The sequence below is a fragment of the Pantherophis guttatus genome, chromosome 9 (assembly GCF_059756535.1).
Source record: "Pantherophis guttatus breed Tessera chromosome 9, ASM5975653v1, whole genome shotgun sequence".
NCBI classification, from domain to species: Eukaryota; Metazoa; Chordata; class Lepidosauria; order Squamata; family Colubridae; genus Pantherophis; species Pantherophis guttatus.
Genome location: NC_142071.1, coordinates 3,167,353 through 3,181,946, shown reverse-complemented (window position 1 = coordinate 3,181,946; position 14,594 = coordinate 3,167,353). Strand labels below are relative to the sequence as shown.

At 47.3% G+C, this 14,594-nt stretch overlaps 1 protein-coding gene across 1 annotated transcript; it reads left to right on the top strand.

The window, feature by feature from the left end:
* Window positions 1-23: 23 nt before the first annotated feature.
* On the top strand, window positions 24-13,579 carry LOC117676058 (E3 ubiquitin-protein ligase MARCHF5-like). Its single transcript, XM_034435214.3, has 6 exons — window positions 24-545; window positions 8,401-8,603; window positions 9,289-9,419; window positions 9,780-9,963; window positions 11,396-11,565; window positions 13,158-13,579. The coding sequence occupies exons 1-6, from the start codon at window positions 496-498 to the stop codon at window positions 13,326-13,328; spliced, it is 909 nt and encodes a 302-aa protein (XP_034291105.2). The 5' UTR covers window positions 24-495; the 3' UTR covers window positions 13,329-13,579.
* Window positions 13,580-14,594: the final 1,015 nt, after the last annotated feature.

Here is a 14,594-nt window from a genome sequence, read left to right as displayed (position 1 = left end):
GCGGTATAGAAATTCAATCAATCAATCAATCAATCAATCAATAAAATGGATATAGCCAGAAGTGGGAAGAGATAGGTCGTAGGAAGGATGAGGATGATGGAAGATGGAGTCCCACCTTTGGCCAGGGCGCTGGGGGGGAGGGTTACGCTTGTGCGCCCCCCATCCCCCCATAGACACCCCTGGGCTTCCAAGAGCCCCTCTCCAGCATCCCCCTTCCCGGCGGCCGGGCGCCCGCTTGCAGAAAGCACGAGCCGGCCCAACGGCGGCTTTTGCCGGCGCGTCTCTAGGCGGGCCCGGAAGCCGGGGAAGAGGCCGGGTTTGGCGCCGGCGAGAGCGCGCGGGTTGCGCAAGGGCGAGCGGCCTCGCCGTGGGGGTTCATCCGGGTTTTGCGCGCTCCTTCTCCGCGGCGGGGGAATGCCCTGCGGGGGGACGCTGAGCCTGGCATAACCGCGCCGGGGTTTCTCGGGGACCCCCTTCCCACGGGAGGCGGTGGAGATGGCGGCGGCGGCGGCGCCGGTGGCAACGCTCCAAGAGGCTTCGGAGAGGTGCGTCTCGGCCGGGCAGGGGAGGATGGGACGCCTGTCCTTCAGCCGGACGCCCTTCCCCATCATCCCCAGCCAAAGGGGAGCGGGGAGAGGAACCTCCCCTGCGTCTTTCCCAGCCGGCCGCCTTCCCAAGGCTGCTCGACCTTGGCGCAACCAAACCGGCTCTAATGGAGGTCGGAGGCGTTGGAGAGGCGGATTGAGCCCCTATTTTGCGCACCTACCCAAAAGGAGACCCCCTTGTAGGGGGACCTGGAAGTCGCCCTTTTGCCCTGCAAACGGGGCTCCGGATCGGTTTAGGGGTGGCCAAGTATCTACCCTACATAACGTGGGCTGTGCGCGCTCCTTCCACCCGTGGGAACGGTCCCTGCGGGGGTTTCTTTCACGGCCAGGTTTTGGGGCGCGTAATTTTGGAGCGCGTAATTTTGGAGAGGTGGGGGGTACAAGAAGCCAGAGTGGGATGGGAGCCCATTCAATAGCTTGCATGAATATGTGTTGTCCCTGCAGGATGGGGATGAGTGGGTGGCTATTATTTTATTGTTATTGTTATTATTATTTTATTGGGTTTTTTTTTTAAATTTTTCTTGTGTGATGTTTTTATATTTCGTGTAAGTCGCCTTGAGTCGCCAATGGGCCAGGAGGCGGCAGTACAAATTTTCTAAGATAAAATAAGTAAGTAAGTAAATGAATAAATTTGCCCTAGCCGCCTTCCGGGAGGGGGACTGGTGCAAGGTCACTCAGGTCATTCAGGAAGGGCAGGATTAGATCTCTGGGCTCCCTAGCTGGTTTCTAGCTTTTATTGGTTTTGGGGTTTTAAATTGGGAATTTTTTGATTTTGTAGATTGGGATTTTAAATTGGGAATGCCGCTGATTTAATCTATTTTAGTTTTTTCTTAACTTTTGGACTATATGGGTTTTAATTTCTGGCTGTCCACCGCCCTGAGTCCCCCTGGGGAGAAGGGCGGTATATAAGATAGATAGATAGATAGATAGATAGATAGATAGATAGATAGATAGATAGATAGATAGATAATAGCCTGATGACCCCACTGCACCAAACTGGATTTGCCCTACTTTCTGTTGATCACTGCATCTGCTTCCTCTCTTGGGCATCCACGCATGGAGCCTTGGTAGTACAGTGGTCTAAAGCACCCTGTTATTAAGAACAGCTGCCTGCAATTACTGCAGATTTGAATCTCGCCAGGCTCAAGGTTGACTTAGCCTTCCATCCTTTCTAAGGTAGGTAAATTGAGGACCCAGATTGTGGGAGCAATAAGCTGACTTTGTATAAATATACAAAAGGATGAAGGCTATTGCTTAGCGCATTGTAAGCCGCCCTGAGTCTCCGGAGAAGGACGGCATATAAATCAATTTTTTTTTAAAAAAAAGAGTCAAAACTGAAAGATGGAGAGGATCACGTTGACTCCCAGTTACGTTATGCAGATGTTTATGGGGCTTGTCAGTCATCCAGGTCGTGGTTGTCCCCAAAGGTGCTTTTTTCCGAAAGGCAACTAGACTTTCGGTTTGTTTTTTTTAGACTTGGTTTTTTTTTTCTTCTTCCTTCACTTCTCATCCAAGAAGCTTCTTAAGTTAGTTAGAACTAACTCAGTTAGAACTGGAGAAACTTTTGGGATGAGAAGCAAAACAATTTCAGTGGGAGGGAAAAAGCACCTTTGGGACATGTTATGCAGATGTTGGAAGACCCTTTGGGTAAAGAATTGTGTAGTGGGACAGATGTGCCTATAGAATAGAGCAGTGGTCCCCAACCTTTTTATCGCCGTGGCCCGCTGAGCGCGCGCAGGGGTAGGGGCACGGCCCAGGAGCTTTTGCGCACGGCCCAATGCGCAAAAGCGGACGGGGGACATGAACGCTGCAGCGCAAAGGCTCCTGGGCCGTGCGCTGCAGCGTTCATGTCCCCCGGCCGCTGCGCGGCCCAGTGCCAGGTACTCCACGGCCCGGCACCGGTCCGCGGACCGGGGGTTGGGGACCACTGGAATAGAGGACCCAGGGATTACAAATCTTCTCTTGAAATTTCCTATCCCGTCTGCTTTGGGATAGTAATTTGGTGGTTCCTACTCTCACCACGTATCTCCTAATGGTATCACGCTGGCATCATCAAAAATGTTTTTAAAAAGGAAATAATTTCAGAAGGTTTAGGAGGTGGGAAATTCTTGAAGTCCAAACATCTTAAATTTGTAAGTTTCAGATAATCCTGGGTTGGTCCTTCCACGCCCCGCCAATCTCACAGGAGATAAACAACTATTAGGAAAAGATACTATAAACAAATATTTCTCACTTTAAATGTCTAAGAATATAAACATTCAGCACTGGAGGGGGATAAATGCTACTTGGTTTAAAAAAAAATGCAAGAGAAATTGTAATTCTCCAAGCAGACTGCAGGATTAAGCTAATATAGTACAATTATGAGGTTTTGCATGATTTCAGAAGAGAGAGAGAGAAATCCCAAAGGATAGGAGAGTGTCTTAAGTAAAAGTAAAACCTTTAATTTGAGGAAAATGTAAAAGGAAAATGATAAACTTGATTTCCTATCTTATATATACACAACTCTAAAAACAATGAGGCTTTCCTAGATCCACACCAAAAATGCACAAATCTCAAACAATTTCCTGACTAAATCTTAACTTGTTTGTATCATAATTGTAAAATGGATTACTCCTAAATCATTTTTTTCAATGATTCAATTACCTGGACTTTCCCCAATTTCTGAAACTTCCAACTGAAGTTGGAAGCTGTTTGGGGATATATAAACCCAATATTTAACGTTTGTTCCCACCTCTGTCCTCCAACTTCTCAAGTTTTCTCCTAAGATTTAAACTCTGCATATCCAACAAGGGAGAAGCTGGGGTTATCTGCCTTTGTGTATATCAGCCACTAGGTTGTTGCCAAGTTCCGTTATCATAAGGAAAAGGATTTTGCCGGCTGGTTTGGTCTTTAACTCTTGAACGTCTGTTGGTGTGTGTGCGTGTGGGACGGGGACAGAACACTTCTTGGATGAGAAGCGAACAATCTTCAAAAGAAAAAAAAGAAAGAAAGTCCAGGTGCCTCCTGAAAAAAGCACCTTTCGGATAACCCTGACCTGGATGACTGAGAATCTCTACAGACATTTAAGCTGGTTATTGCGTTCCTCAGATTTCTGGTTCATGCAGTGCATTGAGCCACGAATTAGCCAAAGAGCTTTGGATTGCGTATCATACCGGCCTACAAAAACTAACCATTGCAGGGTATACAAATTGAATAAACAATGAAATAAATGTTGTGAAAACATTACTGCTAGTCTTGACATGCAGTAATGTGCAATGTGATATGCGAACTATCCGGCCCTTGAATTGCAATCCAGCAAACCACGTTTTAACCTCGCGTGCAACTTAAATCCAAGCTTGTACGATTAGTTTATAGTTCAGTGAACCTTAAGAAAGATAGAGCAAAGTAAGGTTCACGTAATTATCATAGGTGGCTCTTTCACACAAATTTAGCTTCTTTTTAATTCCTCCACATGATTTATCTTTAGTATGAAAGAGTCATCTTAGACTCAAGTGAGAATGTTAGGGAAGTGTTTTCTTTCTGGTTTCCTTTCTAGGATTATAAAGGTTTCGTTTTCTTCTTAATAGTGAGGATTTCTTTTTATGTGTATGGTAAAAGAAGTTAGTAAATGATTAACAAGAAAGCATTTATTTTATTTAGTTATTTTTATTTTATTGGATTTCTATACCACCCTACTCCCGAAGGACTCAGGGCAGTGAACAGCCACAGAATAAAACACATAAATACAAAAATTTAAAATAGAATAAAAATGAATTAAATAATTTGGCTGAAACAAATTTAAAATACCCCATAATTTAAAACAAATTAAAATTTACATTTAAAAAGGGGAGAAGATTTAGGCCAGGCCAGCTTGATGAAATAAAAAAGTCTTCAGCGCGCGACGGAAGGCGCGCAGATCCGGGATCCTCCGTATCTCCGGGTGGAGCTCGTTCCAGATCGTAGGTGCCCCCACAGAGAAGGCTCTCCCCCTAGGGGCCGCCAGTCGACATTGTTTGGCCGACAGCACCCGGAGGAGCCCCTACTCTATGGGAGCGTACTAGCCGGTGGGAGGCTATTGGTGGTAGCAGGCGGTCCCGTAGATAATCAGGTCCTAAGCCATGGAACTTTCTTTGACTTTCAACTCCGTAGCTTTGTTACAAGGCACATACTTGATTAAAAACTTCCCAATCCATGAAATAGTAAAAGAATAAATAAAAAAAGCCAGTAAATCATATCCTTCCCTCTGCCAGCATGAAGGCACATTTCCTTCTGTAGTTTTAATTCCCAGCATGATTTTTAAAGCATCCTTTCCATAGTGTAAACACCGTGTTTCTCAAAGTCAGCCATTTTTAAGATGTGTGGACTTCAACTCCCAGAATTCCCCAGCCAGCAATATTGGCTTGGGAATTCTGGGAGTTAAAGTCCATACATCATAAAATGGCTTGACGTTGAGAAATGCTAGTAACATTTTTTTTTTCTTCCCGCGAAGCTGGATAACTCTTGTTTGTTGACGTATAACTGACATTTCCGTGCTGAAAATTTCTGGCTCTCAATTCACACGTGGGAGACGGCTAGAAGGGCTTATTACGCATGCAATGGCCAAATTGATTAATGGCATATAAAGGCAGAGATCTCGGTAATGGTAGTTTAATACTCTGACGAAGTCAGCAGATGGCTGACAAAAGCTTAGTAGAATTTTTTTTTTAATTTTTTTTAAAAATTTAAGTTCCGGAGCTCGCAGAATGTCTGCTTCTTTCTTTACACACACACATGTATGTATGTATGTATATAGAAAAGAAGAATATATATATAGAAAGAAAAGAAAAGGTAGAACTACTAAGTGTATTCACCGCCTTCAGTTGACCGACATATATATATATATATATATATATATATATATATATATATATATATATATATATTACATTACATCACATTTATTGACATACATATTATTACATATATTGGTCAACTGAAGGGGGCGGACATACTTAGTAGTCCTGCCTTCTCTTTTTCCCATAACAACAACAACCCTGTGAGGTGGATTGGGCCAAGAGAGAATGACAGGCCCAAAGTCCCTCAGCTGGCTTTCATGCCTAAGGTGGGACTAGAACTCACCGCCTCCTGGTTTCTAGCCTCCTGCCTTCCACCTCCTGACTCTTGTTAAAACCTTCCAAGGCAAAAAAAACGGCTGAGATGGCGCTTGAAATCATGAGGACATGTGTGGCAAAACTTGGGATACGTCGGGTGTGTCTCGTTCCCAGTTCATCCCATGCCTAAGGCGCGGTCACAAACTTGCGAGACCAGCTTTGATATCAACATTTTGCAGCCCTAGATAGTTCATTATAATTATAATGAGTTTGTTCAAAATGCTTTGCAACCTTTCATTAATGCGAGAAACCGGGTTGACTTCGGAATCAGATTCAAGTCCCACTCTTTTTTTTTTTTTTTTTAATTTGATTTATATGCCGCCCTTCTCCGGAGACTCAGGGCGGCTTACAATGCGTTAAGCAATAGCCTTCATTCTTTTGTATATTTATACAAAGTCAGCTTATTGCCCCCACAAACTGGGTCCTCATTTCACCTTCCTTAGAAAGGATGGAAGGCTGAGTCAACCTTGAGCCTGGTAAGATTCGAACCAGCAGTAATTGCAGGCAGCTGTGTTAATAACAGGGTGCTTAGACCACTGTACTATCAAGGCTCATGGGACAGTGCAAGTTGTTCTCGGACCAGTTGGTCATTTAGACTCGGCACAGCTCCATGCCAAAAGTGGGTTACTAATCCCGTCGCTACCGGTTCGCTCGTGGAAGCTTCTCCGCACATCCGGGTGGGGGGGGGCCGAGCTTCCCACCACCGCCGCTACCAGTTTGCCTGACCCGGGGCAAACCGGTAGCAACCCACCACTGCTCCATACCCAGTCTGTTTATCTAGTTTGAACTACCGTATTTTTTGAATATAAGACGCACCTTTTTCCCCCCTAAAAGGGGGTGAAAATTTAGGTGCGTCTTATACACCAAATGTAGCCCCGCCCACCCACTGGCCCCCACCCTTTGGCCTCTGCCTCCCAGCAGCTACCTTCTTGCAAGCAAACAGCAAGGAAAAAAACATCTCCTTTCAGCTTCAGCACAGCCTAATTAGCACAAGTTGATTGGATCGGCCTCCCGACTCTCAGCTGATTTGCTCTCAGCTGTTTTGCGCAGGGCTCTGCTGCTTGCTGCAAAGAGGTGAATTGCTGGAGCAGACTTTTTTTTCCCCTTGTGCTAATCAAGCTATGCTGAAAACGAAAATGAAAGTAAAGCAGGCTGTTTGCTGTTTGCTGCAACCAGGCAAAATTGCGCAGAGGCAGAGGGAGATTTCTTTTTCTTCTTTTCCTCACCAAAAAACGTAGAATACCCAAACTGGCGACCTCATCCGTGCTCGTCCTTCTTCTGATGATGGTACCACAGAGCATTTGTACGCCTTCCAACTCCATGATTTTTGCCCAGTCTCTGCCTCATTTTGGCAGTACAGCATATTATTGAAAAGCCAAAGGCGTTTGGATCAAGAATTGTGCATACTCTCTTCTATAAAAGACCCTTCAAGCTGTCAAATTCCCTGCCAGACATTTGGCAATTGAGGGATGTTTTTTTTTTCTGGAAGCAAGAGTTATCCAGGTGCCAAAAGTTAACCAGAACAGGGTAAAAAAAGAATCCAAGGATAGTTTCGGTGCCGTGCAGAATCTCATCTGGAACGAGCTCCCCCCGGAGATACGGAGGATCCCGGATCTGCGCACCTTCCGTCGCGCGCTTAAAACGTTTTTATTTCATCAAGCTGGCCTGGCCTAAATCTTCTCCCTTATAAAATTTTTAAATTTAAATTTTAAATACTAATTTTAATTTGTTTAATCATGGGATATTTTAAAATTTAGCCAAATTGTTTAATCTGTTTTAATCTATTTTAAATTTTGTATTTCTGTGTTTTATTTTTTGGCTGTTCACCGCCCTGAGTCCTTCGGGAGAAGAGCCGTATAGAAATTTAATAAAATAAAATAATAAAATAAAATAAATAAATCGTATACAGTTGGCTTCCTCCACCACTTTCCCTAAGATCGACTGTACATCTCTTGGGGCGGGAATCTCCTAACTGTCTCCCTCCAATTATTTATCCCAGGAAAGATTTGAGCCTCCTGCTTGATTTGGAAGCTGTTCTGACTCAGCTCCCCGAACAGGCCAAACCCTCTGTAGGTAACTCAATGATTCCTTTATTAGGAGCGCCAGCAGTCCCGGCAAAAAGTCTCTCTCTCACCGCAAGCTAACAAGCCTGTCCGGCAGGGAGATAAATAGTTGTCTGCCACACCTATTGATCTCCACCTCCTGCCTTTTATCTCCAGAGTTAGGGTGGGGCTTCGCTAGCTGCGGTGGCTCTTCCTTCCCAAGGACCGGCCCATAGATTTCCACTGCTCTCCTCTCCTCTGCCTTCTGTTTATCTGCGCGTCAGGCACTGGACCCAGCTGTTCCTCCTCTTCCTCGTCAGCCACTCCAGATTTGGGGGCTGTTGACTCTCCATCTGAGGGCTGACGGACGGCCCAGGCTCCGCCTCTCTCTCTCTCTCTCTCTCTGTCAGCTCCATTCCTTCTTCCCCCTCGGAGCTCTCAGCTTGCCTTGATGCTGACCCTCACTCCCACTCCTCCTCCTCCTCATCTGATTCAGCTGTTGAAGGAGCCAGCGGGCCGACAGACCACAACAGAAGCGCAAAGCGGCATGTTCCTCAAAGGAAGCGATCACTCAGCGTTCCCTCAACGCTTCCTTTCTCCTTTTCTCTCTCTTTGGTCTCCCAGGCATTGCTGGGTGTGTTTTGCCACCGAAGGCGATGACCGGTCGGCAGAGTGGGTCTGTCCTTGTCGTTGCAAAGGATCCACCAAGTGGATCCACCAGGCCTGCCTCCAACGATGGCTGGACGAGAAGCAAAAGGGGAACAGTATCGGCAGCGTGAATTGTCCCCAGTGTGGAACTGAGTACTGCATCGTCTTTCCCAAAGTTGGTGAGTACAGAGCTGGCCAGCAAAAGGCCCAACCGCCGCTGGATAAATGCACCCATTTGGCTGCAGCAGAATAAACACAGAATTTCCTCCCAAGAGTCCTAAAAAAACCAACCCTGCTTGCCAAACCTCTGTTTGTGATCTCCACCAGTTTGGTGAGGCTTGCACAAAATGGATACACTGGAGATTTCAAGCATGGGCCTGTTTCCGGCCTTCCTGAACTTCCGGTAGGCCCGTTTTTCACCCTCCCCGAGCCTCCATGCGTGCCCTACACTTAGCTACATCCAAAATGGGCCACTTGGGGATTCCTGGGGGGGGCGGGGTGGGGGGGGCCAGCCAGAGAGTGGGGTTTGGGGGTTCTCCGAACAGCACAGAATCTTAGCTAGAGGTTTTCCCGAACCCCCTGGAGCCCACCCCAACACCCACATGTCCATCACATGGTCCAATCCAAGCACCGTCCCAACTAGAGATGCCTCCCAGTTCCAGCCGTCCAGGTGCAGGTCAAGATGTCCTTGACTCTCTGAGAAAGGAATGTTATTTTGACTACATATTACCCATGCTCCATACATTTCCCCCCCCCTCCCAGTTTCCCACAGTAGGAAATGTGGCAGGCCTGAAGAAGATCCAACGAGAAAGATGGCTTCCAGGCCTGATAGACTTCTTTTGATGTTTGGTTGTCCCTTTGTAGGGCCCGTGGTCTATTTCCTGCAGCAAGTGGACCGGATTTTATCCAAAGTCAGCCCTTTTGCTGCTGCTGGCATTGTGGTGGGGACACTGTACTGGTCGGCAGTGACTTACGGAGCCGTGACTGTGATGCAGGTAAGACTTGACATGGCAGCAGGAGACACTGCCCTCCCTTCCAAGCCCCTCAGCAGAGACCCCCCCCCCAAAAAAATCACTACGTTGGTCTGCAGAACACAATGAAGTCCAGAGCATTAGTTGATGAAATGGCAGGATCAAAAAAACCATTGGAGAATTGATACTCTCCATCAGGATTAATCTTCTGCACAGGGGTGTCTAGGAAAAGTGGTGCGATAGCCTAGAGGTGGAGCTCTTGCCTCACAATCTGGAGGCTGTGAGTTCGATCCTAGGTAGAGGCAAGATATTTCTCTCTCTCTGGGCGCTCTGAGAATATATCTGCTGAATAAAAACTCCACTCTGCCTCTTGATCTTCCACAGGTGGTCGGCCATAAGAAGGGCCTGGATGTGATGGAGCGAGCCGACCCCCTCTTCCTGCTCATGGGGTTGCCCACCATTCCGGTTATGCTGGTACTGGGCAAGATGATCCGTTGGGAAGAGTACGTGCTTCGAGTGTGGCGGAAATACTCTAGCAAGCTTCAGGTCCTGCATTCCTGGGTTCCAGGTTGGTGTGGATTCGTCTTTTGAGTTCTGGGCTCCTGCTTTGAGGTGATAAAGATAGGGATGTTGGGGGGGAGGAGGGGAGCTGGGTTTTTTGCAGGCTGAGGGACATCTGGAAGTGGGCTGTGGGGTCCATCTGGTTCGCAAATTTGAGCGTGCCCGCACACACCCGCCTCCGCGCATTTGCAAAGCCTTCCACACATGCGGAGAGCGTCAAAAACAGGATGTGATGACGTCCGGGCGGGTGGGCGGAGCGTTCCACAGCCGCCACTACCGATTCGCCCGAACCGGATAGAACTGGCTGAATCCCACCACTGGTCCAATAGTCAAGATGGCGGCAGAATCCTCCTTGGCTGCGAGTTTGACTCACGAGAACCGTGTTTCTCAATTTGGAAGATGTGTAGACTTCAGCTCAGATTAACAGAGTGGGAAGGGACCTTCGAGGTCATCTAATCCAATTCCCTGCCCGAGCAAAAGAGTCTAAACCAGTGATGGCTAACCTTTTTGCCATTGCGTGCCAGGAGCGGGGTGGTGGTGATTCCCACCGGAAGTTGGCAAACTGGCTGTTTCTGGCCTCCAGGGGGTGGGATGTTCTGTCCCCGTCTCACACACATACACAAACAGATAGCCGGGGGTTAAATAAACTGGCAGACAACCAATTCTTCCGATAAGACGCTTGGCAGCAACCCAGTAGCTGCTTGCCAAGAACTTTTACTCAATAAACAAAAGACACACAGTCAAGAATTGTCCAGTTCGTAAAATAAATCCAAGGCCGATAATGTTGTTTCCAAAGATTCAGTGTGACTCGATAGTAGTTAGTTTTGTCCGTCACAGAATCTGAATGGCCACCTCACCCCCTTTTATACCCTGTGGGGTGTGGTCCAGTGACTCAGCCTAATCTCTGGCACGCCTTTTCTTCTGTTGCGCGCGCTTATCTCTGCGACGCTGCCGAGGATCCAGCCAAGACTCATTTCCCTCATCACTGTCCACCTGTGGCTGTGTGGACGTGCTTGGCCCCGGCCCTATCTCTTGCCCTTTGGCGGACACCTAAGGCATTGCCAGAGAGGAGGGTCCTGGAGAGGGAGGCCTTGCCAACTCCTCTCCTTCACTCTCGGAGTCCTCTCCTGCCAATGACACAGGCTCAGGTAACGGAGCCACAACATGGGGAAGGCCGTTTTCACCCTCCCCAGACTCCTAGAAAGGCTCTGGAGGCTGGGGTGGTAGCCAGAGGTGGTATTTGCCGGTTCTCCAAACTGCTCAAAATTTCCGCTACCGGTTCTCCAGAACCTCCTGGATTTCACCCCTGGACCACACCCACCCGAGCCCCCCACCGAGGTCAAAAACAATCCTGATGTGGCCCTCAATGAAATTGAGTTTGACACCCTGCTTTAGAGTGATCTATTCTCCTGGGTTGTTTTTTTTTCCCCTCTCCTCAGGAACCAGCCGCCCAATCCCATCGATACCTCTGGCCGAGTCACGCTACCAGAGCGACCATCTTTCCATCTCGCGCACCTTGTGTGGGGCCCTGGTGTTCCCAACTATTGCCAGCCTTGTGGGCCGGGTCACATTTCGGAGAGTTAACTCCAACCTCCAGCGTACCATCCTGGTGAGTCAGGCGATGAACCGAAAGAAAGCCATGATGGGCAGCGTTTAAATGTTTTGGATTGCCTTCCGGGGAACTGGTCCCAGTTCAGCCCAATTGCACGCAATAAGGAATCTCTTATCTTTTCCTATTGAGCAATTCTCTCACCTTCTCCCCTCCCTTCCTCTCCCTCTTCCTCTCAATTTCAATTTTCAATTTAATTCAATGTATATGCCGCCCCTCTCCGAAGACTCAGGGTGGCTCACAATATATTTAAAATCCTAATAAAAAACATTTAAAAATTAAAAACATTACAAACTCATTCACACCATTCATGGCCGGATCTCGCCGGATTGCAAGAGCGAGATCAACGGCCTCAGGCCTGCCGGAAAAGCCAGGTCTTCACCGCTTTTCGGAAGGCCAATAGGGTGGGGATGGTCCAGACCTCAGGAGGTAACTGGTTCCAGAGAGCTGGGGCAGCCACAGCGAAGGCCCTCCCCCGTGGGCCCGCCAGCCGTCATTGTTTAGCTGACGGGACCCAGAGGAGACCAACTCTGTGGGATCTTACTGGTTGCTAGGAGCTATGCGGTAGCTCCCTCTCTCTCCCTCTTCCTCTCTCCCTCTCATCAACACACATACCCAACACTGTTCTAACCCAGCTACCCAAACACAACAAATCCTCTGATGTGAACTCAAAATATTCCTTTATTAGAAGTGCCAGCAGTCCCTATCTCACAGGCTAATAAGTCTGTCTGGCAGGGAGATGAATAGTTGTCTGCCACACCTATTCATCTCCGCCCCCTGCCTTTTATCCCCAGAGCTAGAGTGGGGCTTCAGTAGCAGTGGTGGCTCTTCCGTCCCAAGGACCAGCCCATAGATTTCCATAGCTCTCCTCTCCTCTGCCTTCTGTGCATCCGTGCGTCAGGCACTGGACCCAGCTGTTCCTCCTCTTCCTCATCAGCCACCTCCAAACCTGGGGGCTGTTGACTCTCCTCTGAACTCCACCTCTGTCCCTCTGCCAGTTCCATTCCCTCTGGAGCTCCCAGGTTGCCCTGATGCTGACTCGTGATTCCCACACTTCCTCCTCCTCCTCTGATTTGGCTGCTGGAGGAGCCGGTGGCCCAAAAGGTCAACTAAAACCTAGTCCTCTTTCAGCAGTCTCCATTGAAGAAATGTAATGAGAATAATCTGGAGGAACACAAGGAAAAGCCACCAAGTCAATGGTCGGATAAAAGAGATCTGAGTCTGGGCCAGAACTGTAACCTGGGAAAGAATTTTCAGATAAGAGTCACCCTAGTTCTCACAAAGATAAAAGGAGGAAGCACATTTACACTTGGAAGATTGAGATCAGATCTTCCAGGCAAATTAGGCTGGGAAACCAAAGTCAGATAGGCTCATGCTGTTTATGTAATCGAGCTAACAGAATCCGGCAACTTGGAATACGCTTCCCTCTCCCAATCTTTGTCTTTGTGAGAACTAGGGAAGGTCTTTGCCTGAGATTCTTTCTCAGGTTATAGTTCTGGCCTAGACTCACATTAGCTTTACCTCTTTCCATTTTTAATGTATGCCGATTAGCGTACATTCAAAACTTACTCCATTCCATTCTCTTTCGGTAGGGTGGCATTGCCTTCGTGGCCATCAAGGGAGCATTGAAAGTTTATTTCCGCCAACAGCAGTACTTAATCCAAGCCAACCGGCGCATCCTCAACTTTGCGGAGAAAGAAGACGCGGAAAAGGACTTGGCTCAGCCCGAGGAAGACAGCGGCAGTGAAGTAGGGCTCAGCTAGGAAGAACAGTCACGGCTTCTGCAGATCCCTCCGTTCCCCCACCCCCCACCCCCCACATTCCCATCCAGAATAAGCGAATTCTTCTCTAAGAGAGATTGTAACTCATCCAGCATCTCTTTTGAAGCAAGTGCCTTTTCGGGCAACCCAGATGTGGCTGCTTTGTGTTGTGGGGAGATGCTGACTTGAGGTTGGGTGAGCCAAATCTCTGCAATCTTCTCTTTATCAGTAAACAATGCTCGTTTCCAAGCCAATTCCATTTTGTGTGTGTGTCTTCTGACCAGCTGCCCTTCGCTCTATGCCATCTTCTGTCTTCGCTCCACTCTGAATCCCGCCTAGAATCTGTCCTTCGATCTCTCTTTAGAAATGGTAATTTCAATAAATCAGTCATAAGCTCTTCCTTCCCGCTATGGAATTCCTAGTAGGACTTTTCTTGTTGAAGGAAAGATGCTGGGTTGTAACATGTTCATAATTTGGTAGGGGAAGAGAATAAGAATAAGAATAATTTTATTTCTATACCGCCCTTCTCCCGAAGGACTCAGGGCAGTGTACAGCCTATTAAAAACACAAGACAACATCAGTTAAAATAATTTAAAATTATTAAATGAATTCGGCTCAATTTAAAACCCCAGGAATTTAAAACCCAATTTAAAATTGTTATGTTGATAGCCCGTGGGGGTAAAAATGGTGGCCATAACTCTGCAACCAGAGTTTATTTTTTGCATGCCTTGCGATGTAAAGCTGGACTGTTAAAACCCAGTGCTCTCTTCCTGCTTGCCTTTCTTCTTATTATTATTTTATATAGAGAATTTATATGACTGCCCACTCACTCTCAGTGACTCTGGGTAGCTTACAAAAAAAAATAAAAAAAACCCAAATATACAAATGAAAAACAACAACAACGGGATGGGACTAGACTAGAGTAGGGGTCCCCAACCTTGGTAGCTTTAAGACTTGTGGACTTCAACTCCCAGAATTGGGGATTTGAAGTCCACAGGTCTTAAAGTTGCCAAGGTTGGAGACCTCTGGAGTAGAAGACCTCCAATCTCATCGAAGGCCTTCCATCTCTGTTATTCTGTTATTCCTTTTCAACCACTAGATGGCGCTGGCAGTTTAAAGACTATCGAGGGATTCTCTCCAGTTCCCGGCTTTAGAGGCAAAAAAAAAAAAAAAAAAAAGTGACCAGGTTCGAAGCTTGCCAGATCTACCGCAGTTCATTTTGCGGAGGAAACGTCGTTTTTATAATATTTTATGAAACGTTATTCCCCA

Excerpts from the sequence above, each read along its gene's own strand:
- LOC117676058 (XM_034435214.3), top strand. The coding sequence starts at position 496 with ATGGCGGCGGCGGCGGCGCCGGTGGCAACGCTCCAAGAGGCTTCGGAG. Across the intron at positions 8,604-9,288 it reads CATCGTCTTTCCCAAAGTTG|GGCCCGTGGTCTATTTCCTG; the intron begins GTGAGTACAGAG and ends GTCCCTTTGTAG. Across the intron at positions 11,566-13,157 it reads ACCTCCAGCGTACCATCCTG|GGTGGCATTGCCTTCGTGGC; the intron begins GTGAGTCAGGCG and ends CTCTTTCGGTAG.